This window comes from Sinohyriopsis cumingii, chromosome 18 (assembly GCF_028554795.1).
Source record: "Sinohyriopsis cumingii isolate HCF-2022 chromosome 18, ASM2855479v2, whole genome shotgun sequence".
In the NCBI taxonomy this organism is placed as follows: Eukaryota; Metazoa; Mollusca; class Bivalvia; order Unionida; family Unionidae; genus Sinohyriopsis; species Sinohyriopsis cumingii.
The window spans coordinates 49,405,594-49,426,360 of NC_142978.1; the positions used below are offsets into that span (position 1 = coordinate 49,405,594).

General features: G+C 36.1%; 1 protein-coding gene across 3 annotated transcripts in view; it reads right to left on the reverse strand.

Annotated features, from left to right (window-relative positions):
* Positions 1 to 265: 265 nt before the first annotated feature.
* LOC149776599 (ferric reductase SjCytb561-like) overlaps positions 266 to 20,767 on the reverse strand; it is a 39,546-nt gene continuing 19,044 nt past the window's right edge. For all 3 annotated transcript variants that reach the window (XM_089941088.1, XM_089941089.1, XM_089941087.1), the window contains 3 exons: positions 13,189 to 13,397; positions 7,878 to 8,041; positions 266 to 3,468 (listed from right to left, as the gene is read on the reverse strand). In XM_089941088.1, coding sequence (XP_089797214.1) covers positions 3,312 to 3,468; positions 7,878 to 8,041; positions 13,189 to 13,397 — 530 coding nt within the window. In that variant the 3' untranslated portion in view covers positions 266 to 3,311. The remainder of the gene's footprint in view (positions 3,469 to 7,877; positions 8,042 to 13,188; positions 13,398 to 20,767) is intronic.

Here is a 20,767-nt window from a genome sequence, read left to right on the forward strand (position 1 = left end):
CTGATATGTCTAGATCTGATCTTGAGATCAGAATTTTGTGACATGGTTACAGTTAGGCAAAATTTGTCCTTTACGAAATTCCATAATTAGCACAGCAGTGTATAAAATAACTGGTGTAGAATCACGAAATTTAAGTGAATTCCTTAATGTCAGTAATTTGCATACATTGTACCCCTATGTCTTTATTAGCAAATTAATAGACAAGGAAAACCTTGTATAACCTCATTAAATGGAAACTTACATAATTCAAGGAGACAACAATATATATGTTGTATGGGTCACACTTTAATGAAAACAAGTCAAACTAATACAATGAAGCAAGCACATGTCTAAATATGCTGTGAATTTTGACATGATTGAATAATTATAGAAAAGGATACTAGACATGACTCCAGTAATCTATCATGATATGCTCTTATGCTTATCCAATTTGGCCTCGATCCCGTCTGTTGACGTGATGAGGTTATACCCTGGTTCCGAGGTCATTTAAAACACACCAACGTAGGTGGTATTAAAAAAAGCAGACAGGTATAGCTCTAAAATGATACCAAATAATCTGGAAGTTCTAGTTGCACTACAAAATACAGAGGGAAAAACCTCATTTTTTGGTCCCCGTTTTTTTTCCACCCAAAATTTTCACTAGAGGCCGGAATGTGATTTTGTGTCTGGATTTTAGACCTTTTGGCCTCAGATCTAAGGCATACCAGTCTTAACTGCACATAGACAGGTGATTCTTTGCAAAAACTAGGATAAGGTGGGCATTTGGAATAAATTGCGGTCTCCATATGAAAATGATGGATCCATTATGCAAAAAAAAAAAATAACCAATGGAAAATGATGTTTCTAATACAACGACAAAAAACCCTGGGGCCGAATGAGTTAATGGGACAATTTTGGTGACATCACCAAAGCTGAATATTACATATTTATTTCATCATTTGTGCATCAGTAATGCACATAAGTTACAAAAAGAGCCATTCTTTGACAATTTCTAAGAAATTTCCATGAACTTGATTAATAATGCATCAATAGAGAAAAGGACACTATGCAAATAAAAAACTCGAAGTGCTTAAAGACCAGTAATTAGTATGAAAGTAACATTTCTGTTTTATCTACTAAACAGGATTAAAAGTATTAATTATTTACATACAAATATAAAAGTGGGGGGATGGGGTTGTCATTTCCCATAAACTAAAGTAAAGCCCCCATTTAAGTGTCATAAAATTCAAAGAATAGGGCCAAGTGAGACCTCTTTCCATCGGTCAGTTATAAACAACATATCCAATCAAAAATACCTACCAAAAGCTGGAAATATTTTAAGTCACTTTTGCAAATGAGTTCTAGAATAAACGGACACATTTTGATGTCAATGAAAATTTGGTGTCAGTATAAGTTTTAACTGAAACTTTCCACAGCCTCATGTAATGTTTAGTATGTACCTAACTTTCAATCTCTTTGCTTGTTATCTCATATTTAATAATCTACTTTATATTTGTTCTCCTATCCAGGATGTTTAATGTAATGGTGCTCATGCATATTCTCTGCCCCGAATACATATAGATTTATATACATGTGCTCTATGAAATGATCCAATCCTGCAGGCTCCAATAGAGAAAATGGAAGAATTAACACATGTATATCAAATTACATTTCAAAATATGGAAAGAAAATGTTACTAATGTTGCCTTTAACAATTCACTAAAATATCACCATCAGCATTAGACTTAAAAGTTTGTGAAAGTCAAACAAGTAGGCCACTAAGTAAGCTACAAATCTGTTCCCATGGTGACTATCACAAACTTGTATATTTGTTTTCCTTTTTTCACATCTTACAAAAAACCATCTCGCAAAAGGTCTTTAGTTGCTATAATTTAAACTATCTAAAACGTATGCCTGTCAAACAATATATTTCTCACACACACACACACACACATCAAATTAACTTGCAACATGTTTTTAAATAATTTTGAAACAATTAATGTAAAAGCCATACATTATTAAGTATTATTATTTTATGATGGACTTTTCAACCTGTATTTTGTTTCAGTAAAACAGAAACAACTCAAATATGGCACTTTCACTAACAAAGATATATATGAAATATTTGTATTAAAGTTTTACATTTCAGGGATAACATTTTTATTTATGATTACACTTAAATTTCAAAGTAGTCAAATTTTCTTTTAACATATTGAAAAAACGTAATCAAAATTTACCATGAAAGTAAAATCTTATCAGATCATCTTAAGGTCAAAATAGTGAAAATGTGTTGACTCATCTGTCAGCTGCTTTCCTATATTGATTGATTCTACAACAGGCAGAAAGAATGCAAAATGATCATTCTTGATGCTGAGCGAAGGAGGATGCCACAGTCTACAACAATAACAACACAAAAGATACATAAAAATATTGTCACATATGTATAATCTCTTATCAACAAAATATCTGACATTGATAAAAATATTTTTTCCAACTACCACATGGTACAAGTCAACACCTGTGATCTATATTGTGATATATATAACAATAAACTGGAGGTGGGTCTTGTCTGTCAGATGGCCAGGCTTGTAAAAGGTGTATAGTAGTTGGTTTGGTTATGATTTGGCTACCAAAATTTCTATTTATATATCCACTTATGCATCCTGATGTGCCTCAACGTTGGTGCCGAAGTCTGAGTTGCTAATGAGCACAGCGTATGTGTGAATAAGTCACTTGCGATGAAAGTGCCCTCAGCTTCTAGTCAAGGTGGCTCAGTTTCTTAATGCTTGGGTGGGTGGTGGCATAATTTAAGCTACCAAATTGTCTTCAGCTATGGGAAAGTATTTACTACACATATTGCTACACATAATGAAATATAATGCTCAATGTTTGGCATAGGGTCAAGTAGGATTTGGAGGGAAGAGATTCATAAAATGGTATTTGTGTGTAAATCTTTAAGCTGATAAATGAAAGAAAGGGCTTCATCTTATCCAGGAATAATGATGACGGGTCTGCACCCTAACGGAAATTTAGAAATGCTTGCCTATCCTGTAACTCCCAAATACCAGCATTGTTTCTAAAGAAAGACAGACAAAAAGCAAACTTATCAGATGAACTCTGTATGACCTGCACAAATACAGACATACTTCTCAGTTTTCATTATTTTCAAGCCAACTAGAAAATTGGGTGAATTATCTGCAATAAATTAAATAAAGAAAATGCAGTTATGAGTATGTGTAGATTCCTGGTAGATAAAAACAAATATCCAACAGAAAAGACCCAGTCTAAAGTTTGTCAGAACTGGTAGGTGGTTTGCTGGAGTCCTCTTCCCATCATTCTCCTGTCAACTGAATGTGCTCTTCATCTGGAGTGGACTGCCGCTTATACTCAGGTCTTGTGACCACAAAAAACACGCATAAAGCCAGTGCTACTATCACCAGGCCTAGGCAATTGACAACCAGGGCTTCCGATGGCAAGCTTGGATAGTCGCTGTAACAAAACAAAGCATTATATTTCTAACATCATGGTGTAAAACTAACATAGGCCCAGTCTTATTAGTGCTCCAAACAACCAAAGGTTAGATCTAATGCATCTTCTTGTAATTTATGTATCAATACGTCTTCTCAACAATCGATTGTTTTTTTTTTGTGGCTCTTTTTGTAAAATATATAGGAACATGAAGAGTTTTTGTTTTGATTACAGTAGAATTTTACAAAGTGTTTGATACGAGCCAATCAAGTAGACTGTTGCTCTTTGTCTCTGCATTCAACCACTTACCAATACCACAGGTGACCTCACATCTGACTGGTTTGAATTCTACAAATATAACCAATCAGCAAAATCCTACTATATTTATTATGCAACTGCTGTTTGGTGTTTTACAGCACAGTAACACAAACCAGTTATTTAGTTACAAGGCAATAAGGTTTTTTTTCTGTTTCTGATGGTTTTAATATATTAGCCATACCATGCTGAGGAAATGATAGCTAAGTACCTTTCCTAAGGACAAACTGAGGCAGCTGACCCAAGCAGGCATGAATAGGTATCAAACCCAGGACCCCTGGATTATGAGTCTGATACTCTACTAAATGAGCTTACAGCTCCCTGCAAAGGCAATTGGATTAAAGTGCCTCGCCCAAGAACACATCAAAGTAGCTGACAGTGGATGGTCTGATGGTAGGATTTAAAACTAACCTTAACTGGATTAAAATGCTTGCCCATGGACAGACCACGGTAGCTGGCAGTGGATGGTCTGATGGTAGGATTTAAAACTAACTGTAACTGGATTAAAATGCTTGCCCATGGACAGACCATGGTAGCTGACAGTGGATGGTCTGATGGTAGGATTTAAAACTAACTGTAACTGGATTAAAATGCTTGCCCATGGACAGACCACAGTAGCTGACAGTGGATGGTCTGATGGTAGGATTTAAAACTAACTGTAACTGGATTAAAATGCTTGCCCATGGACAGACCATGGTAGCTGACAGTGGATGGTCTGATGGTAGGATTTAAAACTAACTGTAACTGGATTAAAATGCTTGCCCATGGACAGACCACGGTAGCTGGCAGTGGATGGTCTGATGGTAGGATTTAAAACTAACTGTAACTGGATTAAAATGCTTGCCCGTGGACAGACCATGGTAGCTGACAGTGGATGGTCTGATGGTAGGATTCAAACTCACACTCTTAGCTAGATTAAAGTGCCTTGCCCAAGGATACACCACAGTAGCTGTCCCATATAGTCTGACAGTAGGATTCAAACCTACACCCTTAACTGGATTAAAGTGCTTTGCCCAAGGACACAACACAGTAGCTGTCCCAGATAGTCTGACAGTATGATTCAAACCAACACCCTTAACTGGATTAAAGTGCCTTGCCCAAGGGCACACCACAGTAGTTGTCCCATATAATCTGACAGTATGATTCAAACCAACACCCATAACTGGATTAAAGTGCCTTGCCCAAGGACACACCACAGTAGCTGTCCCAGACAGTTTGACAGTATGATTCAAACCAACACCCATAACTGGATTAAAGTGCCTTGCCCAAGGACACCACAGTAGCTGTCCCAGATAGTCTGACAGTATGATTCAAACCAACACCCATAACTGGATTAAAGTGCCTTGCCCAAGGACACAGCACAGTAGCTGACCTGGATGGTAGGATTCAAAACCACTTGTAACTAGATTAAAGCCCATTACCCATGAACATACCACAGGAGCCTACCTTGATGATCTGATGGTAGGATTCAAGCCCACACCATTTCAGTTGTGAGTCCAGGATGCTAACCACTAAACCACCAGTTTAACTGACCTAGACATGAGATTACTTTCTATTTACCAAGTCGGTATGTAAACATGAGGAGTCTGAGTTTGTGTTGAATGTAAGGAAGATGAGGATGATGGAATATTTTCTAATGATCGTGATTATAGTTGTCTGTAGACAGGGCTTTTAATTTGCTTAGAAATGTGTGAAGTTCTGTTACAGAGTTCAATAAATGCTTTTTAAACATGATCTATTTTGCTCTATTACTACAGCAACAATAAAACACAGCATTTTGTTACATTTTTGGGCATGTGTGATATTTGTCTAGGCAGGTGGAAGAATTACAATTACATTAAGTTTTAAATGTTTTCCAACTCAATCTAGAAAAATATATTTCACATAGTAGGTTCATTAGTTCACGGATATTTTAACTTATGGCCATATATGAACCTTCTCAGTTGTCATTCTGTGACTTGTACATCTATATTATGACTGATCACATATATGTTGAAATAAAATCATGCATGTAATTTATGGTGTCTTTTTTAATTCAACTTAAATTACAACTCCCATTTTGAGGGCAGGAATACATGCCCCTTTTTAATAGTTGTGAATGTAGATAAAATAAATTTATGTGCAAAATTATTTTTCTTCTTTCAGTCAGAGTGACCTTGACATTTGTCCTTTTGACGTCAATATGATTCATCCTCTATGTGCAAGCCACCTGCAAAGTTTGGGCACGGTCTATGCAAAATTAATACTATTTTGCACAAACCATTTTTCTTCTTGCTGTTAGTGACCCTGAACTTTGAAAAAAAACAAGAAAGGCTTGTTGACATAATGTCCTTTAGAGCTTATATCATTGTCTGGAAACCATTTTTATTCCTTCAGTCAATGTTGTCTTGACCTATTAATGGCATAAGCATCAGAGTTCCTCAACAGTTACTGCAAGCCATCCAAAATGTCTGGAAATTGTATATGATGGAGAACTCAAAGTGATCTTTACCTTTTGACCTTTCCAACCCAAAACTGATATGGTTCTTCCTTACCCAAAGTGCACACCACCCAAAAAGCTTGGCAACTGTAGATGTTGGAAAACTCAAGTTATTTTATGAAAACCAATTTTCTTACTTTGGTGACAGTGACATTTACTCATAAATTTGACAATGAGATCAATATAGTTATTCCCTTCTCTCCCATGCAAACAATCTGTAAGGTTTAGTAATTGTAGAGGGCAGATAAATAAAGTTATTGTGCAGAGACCATTTTCCTTGTGTCACTCATTGTGACTCTGACCTTTCTTTTCATGACCCTAAAATCAATATGTTTCTTCCTCAGTTCAAGTGCAAGCCTCCACAAAGTTTGTAACTGAAGATATTCAACCAATAAAGTTATTGTGCCGATGTGAGCTTGAAGGGATGAATGGGCAGATGGATGGATGGATGATCAACATCTCAACACAATACGCTCCATTGCTCTATCTCATGGCAGGCATATAAAAAAGAAGTGTTAGACAAAATGCTGAGCATCTGTTTAAAGTAGTAGCTTGCTCAAATGTGTATTTAGTTTTTATTGTTGTGTACGGTAATAATAGTGTAATGTTTTCTCTAGTTTTTAAATTGGTATTTATGCCTCAAAAGTTAAATCCTTCAATCTTCAGTGATGGATAATTTACAAAGGATCTTCCATTCTGTGGTTTGTGACAACCAGTAGATCTACAACAACATTTTTCCTATGAATAAAGAAATACACAGATAATGATATAAGTTAATGTTACAAAATATCACCATGATAAAGATGAACCTCAATATCAAAATTATTTCTGTAAATGACTTTTTTAGAAATCAAGTTGCCCAAGGTTTTCATATACCTTATGCTGGAACCCCTTTCTAACAAAAGACAAGCATGGCAGTTAATACAGGTCAATCATGAAAAAATCTCCATCTACTTAAGGAAGTCAGCACATTAATTAAAGTGTAACTCTCCTAAAGCAAGTCAGCACATTAATTAAAGTGTAACTCTCCTAAAGCAAGTCAGCACATTAATTAAAGTTTAACTCCCCATAAGCATGGTAGTACATTAATTAAAGTGTAACTGTCCTAAAGCATGGTAGTACATTAATTAAAGTGTAACTGTCCTAATGCATGGTAGTACATTAATTAAAGTGTAACTGTCCTAAAGCATGGTAGTACGTTAATTAAAGTGTAACTCTCCTAAAGCACGGTAGTACATTAAGGTTTAACTCTCCTAAAGCATGGCAGCACATTAATTAATGTGTAACTCTACTTAAACATGGCAGCACATAAATTAAGGTGTAAACTCTACATAAGCAAGTCAGCACAATAAACTAAGGTGTAACTCTAATTAAACAAGTCGGCACATTAATTAAGGTGTAACTCTGCTTAAGCATGGAAGCACATTAACTAAGGTGTAACATATTTCATATAAGCTTACTGCATTTAAGAAAAGACTGTTCTCCATGATTCATATCAATGAAAAATATTGTCATAAAGTAAACGTGTTCTGATTCAGCTGAATAACTTGTGAAACTAAATAATAGTAACACTTAACAGTTCCATTAATTTGTCAAATAAGGCCTTATAACAAATAAGCATGGCAGTGGTACTCACATTGTCTTACTGATGAAGGTGACCTTTTCCATGATTCCTGTCAGTGCTGCTGCAACAGCCATCCCAAAGATGGCGAGTCCCCAGAATACATGGTTTGGCATGTACATCTGACGCATCCCCAGACTCAGGCGCGGGAACAGAAAGGAGATGAAGCCGCACACCCACTGGAAGAGGAAGGCAGTTACCCCCAATGTAATGTGTTATGAATATTTTATTTAAATTATATGCCTTGGCTTTTGTCCATGATTGAGGGTTGTGGATGGAGCTTTTGATTAACTATTTTTGTAATGTTAATAAGAGGTAAACAAGATGTTCACTAGAATTTAAATTTAAGGCCCAGCCTTATTCACAAGCCTGTGCAATTTTCCATTGACATGCTTTGTTTTGCAGAACATTCTATTGCACCAAGGGTCTAGTGGGTGTATCATTTGTTATCAGAGTTTATTGTTGTGATCAGATATAATTCAAGAGGAATTTGATTTAAATCAATCACTGGAATTACTAAGTGCTAATTGACATTTTGGATTAAAACATTCTTTGGAACTAATGAGAGTTCATTCAAAGACATTTTGGCTTGCATCACTGAGGTACATCAGGACATCCAAATTATTGGTATATCAGAACATTCAAGATTATTGATACTATAAGATACTAACACTGAACAAGCTTTTCCATTTACTACACTAGATTGAGGATTACTATCACAGACTTAAAGTGTCTCATGCCAGGAGATTTTCTGTGAAATTTGATCAACTCCTGCTGACTTGTTGTGCCAATGAGTCATTTATTGATTGCTTTGTAGTAACAAAATTATGGCCATACTAAATGGTGGATTAACCTTATTAGTGCCAAACTTAAAGTCCTACATGACAGAATGCTTTCTGTCAAACTTGTTCAAATTCTGTTGAAAAGTTTTTTGAGCTAAAGTTGTTTTAAGTTGTTCTATTTTAAGTACATGCAAATGTAGCTGATCGGTTTACTTTTTAAATTACATTTTAACTGAAATCTACAAAATTCTCAAAATCTCTGAACCAAGGGTAAAACCATGCTATTTGGATTACTCACTGAATTATTCTTATTTTCATGAATTTCTGCTACACAAAATTAATAGAGCACTATGACTAGTTTCACACTACAAATTAAATAATGCAGTAGCCCTCTTAATAAATGCCTTTAATATAGAAGAAAGCAGTGACAAACATCAAACTTAACATTCTGAAGGTAAATTTTGTGCCACGGCCAACTAGGATTCAAGTCATATATATTATAGAATTTAGTTTTTGACAGTGTCTACATTTAAATAGTATTCATGACTTACTGCCATTTATTTTCCTCAACAGTCTGCATGCAGCACAAAATGAACATTTTGGTTGTAAAAAAAACTGAAGATTAAAAGAAGGAAATAAGCAACTGCATTCACTTTATTATTACTCTGATTCCAAAAGAAAATCCATTGAAGACCATCACAGTAATTAGACTCAGATGTCTGAAGTGACAATTTTTGTAATGCAGCACAGTGAAAAGTAAGGCAGGAAGGACTGTTCACTCAACTAAAGTCCAGGTAATGTGACTGTAATGTCACCAGCCAGGAAGAACTGTCCAAGTGTCCATTCATATTAAGTTAATATAGCTGGACTGCATTGTAACCAAGGTAGGCAGGACTGTATACTCAACATTAGTCCATACAATATGACTAATGTCACCAGCCATTCATTCAATCCTCTTCATCCCTTAGGTGGCACATAAGGTTTCCAAAAATGAACACCACTGCTGTTGGTCTGGGGCTGTTTAATGATGATCTCTCATGTCAGACTACTTACCCTCATCTCCTTCTCAACTGTCCTTCACTATATACTGTTTCTTGAAATATCTCCTTTGTTTATTGACTCTGACCTGTTTAAGATGCTTTTAAAATGCTCCTTCCATCTTGAGATCTTCTGTCTCTCATAAGAGATGGCTTTGCCATCTTTGTTTTTCAGTGGGTGGTTCTGCTTTGTTCCACAGTAACTCCTTCGGTGTCTGGTTATTTTGTGCAGAGTTTCATTTCTTGCCTACCTACTGATTCCTCTGCTATCGTTGCAAGTCCTTTAATGAAAAATCTATTAATTTTTTATTTTTCTGTTTTTCACTCAGTAGTTGTTTGCTGTGCAATTCTTTGGATATCCTTTCAGTTGAGGGAACTTGACATCCAGATGTGTTTCTTTATCTGCTTCATTTCTTCAATCACCCTCCAGGTGGACTGACATATCTACTCTTCTTTCTGTGTTTTCTGATAATGATTCCTGCACTGCCTGGTTAAAGACATATACAGCCACTAAATTTTACTCATGCATCCTGCACTGCCTGGTTGAAAGCAAGTATAGTCATTAGTTCCCTCTTGCTTCCTGCATTGCCTGGTTGAAAGCAAGTATAGTCAATAGTCCCCTCTTGCTTCCTGCATTGCCTGGTTGAAAGCAAGTATAGTCATTAGTTCCCTCTTGCTTCCTGCATTGCCTGGTTGAGAGCAAGCATAGTCAATAGTCCCCTCTTGCTTCCTGCATTGCCTGGTTGAAAGCAAGTATAGTCAATAGTCCCCTCTTGCTTCCTGCATTGCCTGGTTGAAAGCAAGTATAGCCAATAGTTCCCTCTTGCTTCCTGCATTGCTTGGTTGAGAGCAAGTACAGTCATTAGTTCCCTCTTGCTTCCTGCATTGCCTGGTTGAAAGCAAGTATAGTCAATAGTCACCTCTTGCTTCCTGCATCACTTGGTTGAAGGCATGTACAATCATTACAGTCCCCTCTTGCTTCCTGCATTGATTGCTTCCTGCACTGCTTGGCTGAAGGCATTTATAGTCATTACAGTCCCCTCCTGCTTCCTGCATTGCTTGGTTGAAGGCATGTATAGTCATTACAGTCCCCTCCTGCTTCCTGCATTGCTTGTTTGAAGGCATGTATAGTCATTACAGTCCCCTCTTGCTTTCTGCACTGCATGGTTGAAGGCATGTATTGACATTAAAGTCCCTTCTTGCTTCCTGCATTACTTGTTGGAAGGCATGTATAGTCAGTCATTACAGTCCCTTCTTGCTTCCTGCATTGCTTGGTTGAAGGCATGTATGATCATTACAGTCCCTTCTTGCTTCCTGCACTGCTTGATTGAAAGCATGTATATACATTAGTCCTCTCTTGCTTCCTGCATTGCTTGGTTGAAGGCATGTATAATCATTACAGTCCCTTCTTGCTTCCTGCACTGCTTGGTTGAAGGCATGTATAGTCATTAGTCCCCTCTTGCTTCCTGCATTGCATGGTTGAAAGCAGGTATAGACATTAGTCCCATCCTGCTTCCTGCATTGCCATTGTTGAAGGTATGTGTTGTCATTACAGTCCCTTTTTGCTTCCTGTACTGCTTGGTTGAAGACATGTAAAGTCATTACATTCTAATCTTGGTTCCTGCATTGCTTGGTTGAAGGCATGTATTGTCAGACATTAGTCAACTCTTGGTTCCTGCATTGCTTGTTGAAGGCATGTATAGTCATTACAATCTACTCTTGCAACATACTGTACTTATTCTTGAGACTTGTTTCAATTTGCTTTCTGATGTATGTGTTGGTCATTTTGGCAAATCAAAACAATTTTGTCATTCTGGTAATCTTTCCTGCCAAAGAAGAGGTTCGTGTCACATTTCGATAAAGTTCTTCTACCTACACCAGTCTATCCAACTTTTCTGTAACACCAAGGAGGCCATGTTTGTACTGCTGCAACTCATGAATAACTGATCTTCCTGGCTGATATAAAGTTCTTATATTCCAGCATCTGAGTCAACTTTGATGTCAGCGCTTTGGTGTAAGGATATCCGCTGTCAGGGTTAAGACTTCCTTTCAGTTTCTGTCCTCATCCATAATTAGTCCAGCATCTTCATTTTTACCTCACTCCCTGCAATGGCAGTAGTGTTTTAACTCAAAAGTTTCTGCAGCTGGATACTTTTTCTGGGATGAGGTTGCTGGCTCCATGTCCAAACCCTTCCTCTCTATGGGCTTTGGCCAAGCAGATTACTCTCTGAATGAGGGCATGCAGACAAGTTGACCAGCAATGTCCAGTGTCGCTTCACCATATGTCATTACATTTGGATCGCACTGTGACTAAAGCAAGCAAAACTATTGACTCAATTAAAGTCTTGGTAACATGATTATAAAGTGACCAGCCAGTCCAGATATTAGTTCTGCACTTTGCCACAATTTGTCACAATTTATAATCAATCAATCACATCAAATGATTCTGCAAAGAGTAACTGATTAAAACCATTCACTGATGATCAGTTTTTACTGGTTAGGCACAATTTTGCATTATCCAATGTTTAGTCTATGCATTAAGATTCAGATGACCTTTGCTAACTTAAATAAAGTTAGTCCTAATACCAGACCCTCAGACCAGGTTATGAAGTTAGTCCTAATACCAGACCCTCAGACCAGGTTATGAAGTTAGTCCTAATACCAGACCCTCAGACCAGGTTATGAAGTTAGTTCTAATACCAGACCCTCAGACCAAGTTATGAAGCATTTCAGAGCAAGCAAGACATTTCATTAGCATACAGGCTATTTACATCATGATGGAAAAAAAAAAACAGGAAAAGATTGAAGCAAACTAACTATTATTATCACCCACAAAATACTAGGTTAGAAGCTAGTTCACCATTAGGCTCAACCAAATAATAAGTGTTATATACAGCTCATTATAACATGGTAGTTATGGTCCATAACCACCAAGTTTGTTATATGTACTGAACCACACTAATGAAAGAACAGTCCAGTGCCAAACCAAGATATACTGTGAACAGCTTTATACACCAAACTGTGGTGATACATCAGAAATTATCAAAATTTTTCAAGTATTACTGCTTTAGAAAGAATATGATGATGTAATACCAAGTTTCATGTTGTGTTCTTTCAACCCATATTGTTATACTGTGCCACGATTTCTGGTAAAGGTCTATTGTTGTACCATGTTATATCCAGAAATACATTATACATTTTTTTAAATCATAAGCATAAATAGTGTTTTAGTGAAAGACTCTAAATAAAAATGTATTTTAAAAAAAATTCAATAAAAAGTTGAAAAGAGAACAAAGGAATAATAAATGGAAAATACTCTAAATCAAGCAGAGAAAAATACACCGTACATCACTTCATGCAATATATCAATGCTTTCTTACTATAAACAGCATCTTACTCTAACAGTTTTATGCTTAATCAATACCCAGCAGCTACATTAATTTTCATGGAAAAATGTTTGGCAACAGTCAAAAGCATTTGAAGCCCTGACTGGGATCGTCAACCCACCTGAAGTCCGAAAAGTATAACTGTACTGAGACCCAGCCAGCTATGAAGACTGTACAGGTTTTTGAATGGTGGATTCTCCAGATTGTGCGAGTCAAAAACTGCCTTTAGTCCCACAGATGCGAAGATGAGGGCAGCCACCTGTATTGAAGCATGAAGCACCTTGATGTAGATCTTCTTCATGTTGCGGAAAACTCGGTAGGCTAGGATGGCTAAAAACAAAACACAGAAATTAGATCAGTAACAAGCCGAAAACTTGGTAGGTTAGGATGGCTAAAAACAAAACACAGAAAACAGACCAGTGACAAGGGGAAAACTTGGTAAGTTATGATGACTAACAACAAAACACAGAAAACAGACAAGTGACAAGGGGAAAACTCGGTAGGTTAGGATGGCTAAAAACAAAACACAGAAAACAGACCAGTGACAAGGGGAACAAATTGTCGTAATGAATGCTATTGTGGATGAACATAAGGTAGAGCTTATTTGTAAAGTTTCCATTTCTTTCCAACACATTAAAAAAACCTCTGTAATGGAGAAATGAAACTGTCTGTATGATTGTCAAGCAGAACAGTAACTGTAGTAAGTGTATGTAGATTAAGGACCTTTACAAGCCTTCCCTAGTGTTGCATTACCTCCATGAAAACAAATTGTAGTAAAATTGCACATATTATGTTTGAACTAGTTTAAATCTAGCTCTGAATGATGTCAGTGACTCTGTGTGGGTGTGTGTGTGTGTGTCTAATTACCGTGATATGTGTCATTACTGAATAAATAGTAACTGGATGATTACGCTTACCATCTGTATATAGAAAGATCATCTCTATAACCATACTAAAGTGATTTATGGTTAACGAGTGTGTCTCTACAGTGTATAGTGGGGATTAACTACTGTGACCAAGTCATTACAGGACAAATACAGCATGGCAAAGTTAACATCTAGCAGAGCTGACCAAAGCCCAAAGTCCCAGACTACTTAGAAGTTGAACAAATAAAATTTTCTATAGAACTAGTCTAGGACAAGTGCTTTCTTTCTTATTTTGAAACAAGCTGGACAAGTGCTGATCTCTATCCTTTAATCACATTATCTACCTTTATCTGGCCATTCATACTCTTTTAGAATACTGATTGCCTTAATCTACCTTTATCTAACCATTCATTTCCATTTGGAATACTGAATAACATAATCTACCTTTATCTAGCCATTCATTTCAATTTGGAATACTGAATAACAGAATCTACCTTTATCTGGCCATTCATTCCCTTTTGGAATACTGATTGCCTGAATCTACCTTTATCTAGCCATTCATTTCCATTTGGAATACTGAACGCTAGAATCTACTTTTATCTGGCCATTCATACTCTTTGGGAATACTGATTGTCTGAATCTATCTCTCTCAACTTATTCATTCACATATTAAGATGTCACACCTACAATAAGCGGAAAATGAAAAAAAGTAGAATGTTCTATTAACACTTGACTGGGTTAGGGGACTGGAATATCAACCAATTAAAGCAGTCTTCAAACAAAACAAATCCATTATAATTGGTAGTATTTTAAATGACTTGCTATGCTGTGTTTACTCAAACATCACCCTTTGATTTCAGTCCATCAAGTCACTGAAATTAAATCAATGAAAGCCACATAATTGCTTACATTAAGTATCAGTTTCCTTTATAAACTTATTAAATGACACTAGTCATTTATTACACAGAAACAACCAACTTCCAACAGGAATAATGCATTTTAAGTAAAACATTTTAAGCTAATTAAGGCACAATGTGTGTTTACATTTAAATGACAAAATGCATGTTATGATCACTTTAGAAGTAGTTGCTAGGATAAAAAGTTCAATTACTTTAGCCACGAAGAATCAGAGAAGGAAAGTTCATATGAAAGTACAGGGATAAAAGCTATGGCTGGGAAAAACCATCATAGTAAAATAAAATGCAAATAAACACTGACCTGTCTCAACACAGCCAACACCTTAGCTCAATATGGAAAACCATTTTCTGATATGGAAATGCTATGCAAAACTGGTGAGAGAAATTGTGTTAAACTTATTGCTAATTATAAGAAGAGACTCAGGGCAAGAGACTTTATTCTGTCAATTGATCAAGTATTTATCAAGACTTCCGTTCCAGTCATGTTGATGGAACCATTGATGCTTCTAAGTTGGAGCAAGATAGTGTATATAAATGTGTGTGTGTGTGTGTGATTTGGATTTTTAATGTAGTTTTAACAATTTTCCAGTCATACTGCTATGAAGTCTGAGTGTGGCAGTGTATAGTGATGTCTAACACTGGTGCATCATGTCGCAGACATGTAGCATTATGTCCCACCCAGGCACATCCTGACACCAGACCAACCAGTCCTAACACTGACCTCTTCCTGCTGAGTGCCAAGCGAGGCAACTGCTAGTACCATTTTTATAAGTCTTTGGTATGACTCAGCCAGGGTTGGAACCCATGACCTCCCACATCCAAGGCAGACGCTCTAACTATTTAGGTCACAGGAGCAGTCGTATATAAATTAATTTGAGGTTATAAATTTCTGCTATACCTCCAACTCACTTTTCTTAAATTTCAGAGTTATTACAAACTTGTCCGTGTTACATAATTATAAAACATCTGATTGTGGGCTAGTTATTCTTATACGAAAAAAGAAAGTTCCTTTCGTATCTTGTGTAAAACAAATATATTTTCACTTCGACAAAAGTTGGGATGCAAGAGGTCATTGAGATTCTTTTTGAACAATTTCAACATTATCATTGAAAAAGATCCCAATGATGTTGTCATTACAGTGAATGCAAATAACGCATCTAAGGTATTGTGTTTAATATACTGTATATATATATATCAGGACATGGTAGCCATTAATATGATGCAAATCAAGTGTTTGCTTTTTCACAATGATGATTAAATACATCAGATGACTATGCAAATTAGAGATCATCAATTTGAAATAATGAAGTTGACATCAATTTATTTACATCCAAACTTTGCAGTTTTATGAGTTTATTGCTCTTAAATTGCTTTGATAGCATTATTGCATCCAGAGTTACATCAGAGTCAAAGGTTATCCATTCCTTTTTTGTCATCTGAAACACTCATGGTTTCAGGACATCATCCCCTATCATCCAGCAAAGTAAGCTGGGTCATTGTTAACTACTTTGTGTTCTTCTTGCAAATGTCTTATTAACATGCATAATGTTTCTGACGACCAATGTCATGTCAAACCCACTTATAAAAGTCCCTACTATAATAAAAGTCCCTACTATAATGTACTGAATGATTTTAATATTAACATAAAATGAATGTACAGTAGAAAACTCTAAATGCATGTATTTGGGGAGTAACTAAAGAAATGTGCTAATAAGCAACCAAAGGAACCAAACTTTCAAGCTGATTGTCAATTAGCCAGAATACCCAGTGGCTTTCAGTGATAAAGAAACCAGAGTAAACATTTATGTATATCTATATGTTTTGTAACTCTTGGTAGATAATTTTATCTAATTTTTATAATTTTTGTTCATGTCTGTAAACTGTATAGAATATCTTTAGTTATTTTTGCCTACATGACCTGAATCTGTTAAAAGTATAGTATTGCACAGGATCTATAAATAGATGCTTATGTAAGTGTTGACAATTAATAATAATAATAATCTTAATAATATGACTTAAATTTCACCTTTGGCTTAATTTCTCACTGGATGATGGGGTTTCGACATTTCTAGAAGAAATCATTAACTTCCCATTGACTGGGCTAGGTCACATTAATAGACATGATTGATGCAAAATCAGTAGTGTGATCAGTAAACTATAGTTGCAGTAGCAGTGTATATGAAGTGAGGACTGAGCAATCAGTTTCATTCCTATTTTGGAGTCATTCACATTACTTGTGTTCCTGTTGTAAGTCTGCAGACATGTTTTATGTTGTACTTAGATATTATTTAACTGGAAAAACATTTGTTTTGACTGCTCTGTGGAAATAGAAAGTGCTCATTATTTGGACAGTAATATTATTCTGGAACTGTTATAAATTATTCAATGGAATTCTGGACAATGCCATCTTGAGCACATCATGGTTCTTGGATGACATTTCCAGTTTTGAAATTAGGATTAGTTTGGATTCACTTCATAATAGTGTACCAGTTCCTCTCACATTTTCATTTATGTTTTATTAGGGACATATAAGGAGAATCCATAGTGTCATGCTATTGCCTCCATTGATATCCGCAAATACAATTTTCATATTTTCAATCAATTTTCTTATGCATTTCTTATTTTCTAGTGGTATTAAAGGTTCCATTCTGCAAAAATTATTTAATGAACAGAAAGTTATTCCTATCAAAATGTGTTTTTATGTCAATAATCATTGTTCAATTTGCTGAAGATCTGTACATCAATAGTTATGCATGGTTCACTTAGTGGCAAATTGTGTGTGTGTGTGTGTGTGTGTGTGTGTTGTGTTGTGTGCATGTTTTGTACATCTGTACATCAATAGTTATGCATGGTTCACTTAGTGGCAAATTGTGTGTGTGTGTGTGTGTGTGTGTGTGTTGTGTTGTGTGCATGTTTTGTACTTCTGTACATCAATAGTTATGCATGGTTCACTTAGTGGCAAATTGTGTGTGTGTGTGTGTGTGTGTTGTGTTGTGTGCATGTTTTGTACATCTGTACATCAATAGTTATGCATGGTTCACTTAGTGGCAAATTGTGTGTGTGTGTGTGTGTGTGTTGTGTTGTGTGCATGTTTTGTACATCTGTCCTGTATTACATTTTCAGCATATAGAAAATGTACCAGAACTTATTCATGCCAACATAAAATGTGCTTTTAAAAAAAGGGTTTCTGCTTAACCATACATGTACCTACATGATACAGTGTGATTTCATTTTTAAAAACGAGCATGTTTAAGCTTAACCATGCCTGCATGTAGTGTACATTATTATCAGTGTTTGTTTCAGCTTAGCCATTCCTGTAAGTGGTGTACAATGTAATGTAGGCAGTCCTTTTGAAAATATGCATTTTAATTAATACTTATTCCATTTTTCTGTATTGCATTCTGATGATGTTTCATGCAAATAGCACAATATGTGACCATATTATTAACAATATTATTACAACAATGTAATAAGAAAATCAATGTATTTAGCCTCATGTAATAATTGTGTTGAATTTTCATATTTAATTATTACAAACATCCCAACCCAAACAGTTTGGATACTCCTGCTTTAGAAATATGTGTATAACATCTCTATCATGTGCTGTGGTGTATATAACATGATAACAATAAATGGTCGATAGGTTTCTTTTGTGTAGATTGATATGTAGTATGCTTTGCTGTCATATAACAATTTTTTCTTATCACGTTGATACAGTAACATATGATCATCTGCTTTATTAACTATTTCACTGATAGAGAGCTTTGATTAATACAATAGGAAAGGAAGTCTCCAAAACAATAACTAAAGAAAGCATATATCTCTATATTTACAACATAACAACCGCTCCGGTGGCCTAGTGGTTAGAACGTCTGCCTTGGGTACGGGTGGTCATGGGTTCAAACCCTGGGGCATCATGCTACAGACATGTAGCATGATCCCCCACCCAGTCACATTATCCTGACACAAGGCCAACCAGTCCAAACACTAACCTCTTAATGCTGAACACCAAGCGAGGTAGCTGTTAGTACCATTTTTATAAGTCTTTGTATGACTTGGCCAAGGATCAAACCCACGACCTCCCGCATCCGAGGCAGATGCTCTAATTGGCTTCTCCACTAAGTGAAAGACCAAACATTAATACTGTTATATGAAAAGGGTCTCTTTACTGAGTGAATCAAACATTAGCATGAGTTCTGCTGGAAGTCCCTTGTTTTACACTATTTACAAGGACTTCTAGAGTCAACTGGAAGTTCTCTTAATGAGCCAAAACTACAAATAATTTTCCTCTAAACAATCAATGTCCACAAATATCACAACTTCACAACTGCATGGCATCTCCTTGTTTCCCATTTGTATGGCTTCTCCACTAAGCAAAAGGCTAAACATTAAATGCTTATACACGCAAGGGGTCTCTAACTAGTGAATAAAATTCGTACACGAGTTCTTCTGGAAGTCCAGTTCTCTTAATGAGCCAAGACTACAAATAATTTTCCTCTAAACAATCAACGACCACAAATATCACAACTTCACAACTGCATGGCTTCGTTGTTTCCCATTTGCATGGCTTCTCCACTAAGTGAAAGGCCAAGCATTAATTAAGTCACATACAAAGGTTCTCTTTATTGAGTGAATCAAACATTCGTGTGTATTCTGATGAACATCCCTTGTTTTCCACTATTTACATGGACTTCCAGAGTCAACTGAAAGTTCTCCCAACATGCCAAGACTACAAAATAATTTTTCTCTAAATAATCAATGACCACAAATATCACAACTGCATGGCTTCTCGTTGTTAGAATTCTGTAAAACAATATCAGTACTTCTCACCATGAAAACACAAATCACAACTCAAACACCCAATGCAGGGAACTATTTTCTGACTCCAACCCAGGTCAGCAGATTGAAACACAATTCTGAGCCACAGTTCATGTGTCCTTCCACCAAACTGTCTCCATGGCAACATTAAAAGGCATCTCCAAATAAGGGGATAATCCCTTCTAAATTACACCATGGCACAAAATATTAGTCCCTGTCACAAATATTTCAATTTGGAAGGCACAATCAATTAACACCTTTTGATTAAGAGAAGGACTGCATGGCTCCATGTCCATTTATACATCTCTGACCGTACCAACTATGAAACTAATTCATGCCATCATAAAATCTAAATAAATATTGTACACTATGAGGTATGCCGCTAGAAATGGGCTAATTATTCTAGCGGAGAAATATCTCCCCAAAACCAACTTCCCATAATCAAACTAAAATCTAACAAAGCTATAAATATAGAGGCCAAGTGGTTAAAGCATCTGACCCAGATGTGGGAGGTCATGGGTTCAAACCCCAGCCAAGTCATACCAAAGAATTCTAAAAATGGTATCAACAGCTGCCTCATTAGGCACTCTGCATTAAGAGGTTACTGTTAGGAACTGGTCAGCCTGGTGTCAGGATAAATGTGACTGGGTGGGACATCATGCTACACGTCTGCGGCATGATGCCCCAGTGCTAGACATCACTTTAAACTGCCACACTGCAGACATCATAGCAATATGACTGGAAAATTGTTAAAGCTACATTAAAAGTCTAAATCACACACACACACACACACACACACACACACACTATTAATAAAGAAATACAAATGGCACATACCCTACATTTATTACAGTACATGTATATACAAAACACAGACATTTTCATACATGTGAACTTGGTAAGGTACATAAAAAAAGGGAATACTTTTATACACACAGCCATCATGATATAATACTTACAAAACAGGGATATTTACATATGAATTATATAAAAAAAACTGGTTTTCTGCTGAAATTATAAAATTTTAAAATTTTTGGTCTGCTACATATTGTACGTATTGATGAGATCTTATTTGGCTTATTAATGAAGGAGACTACAT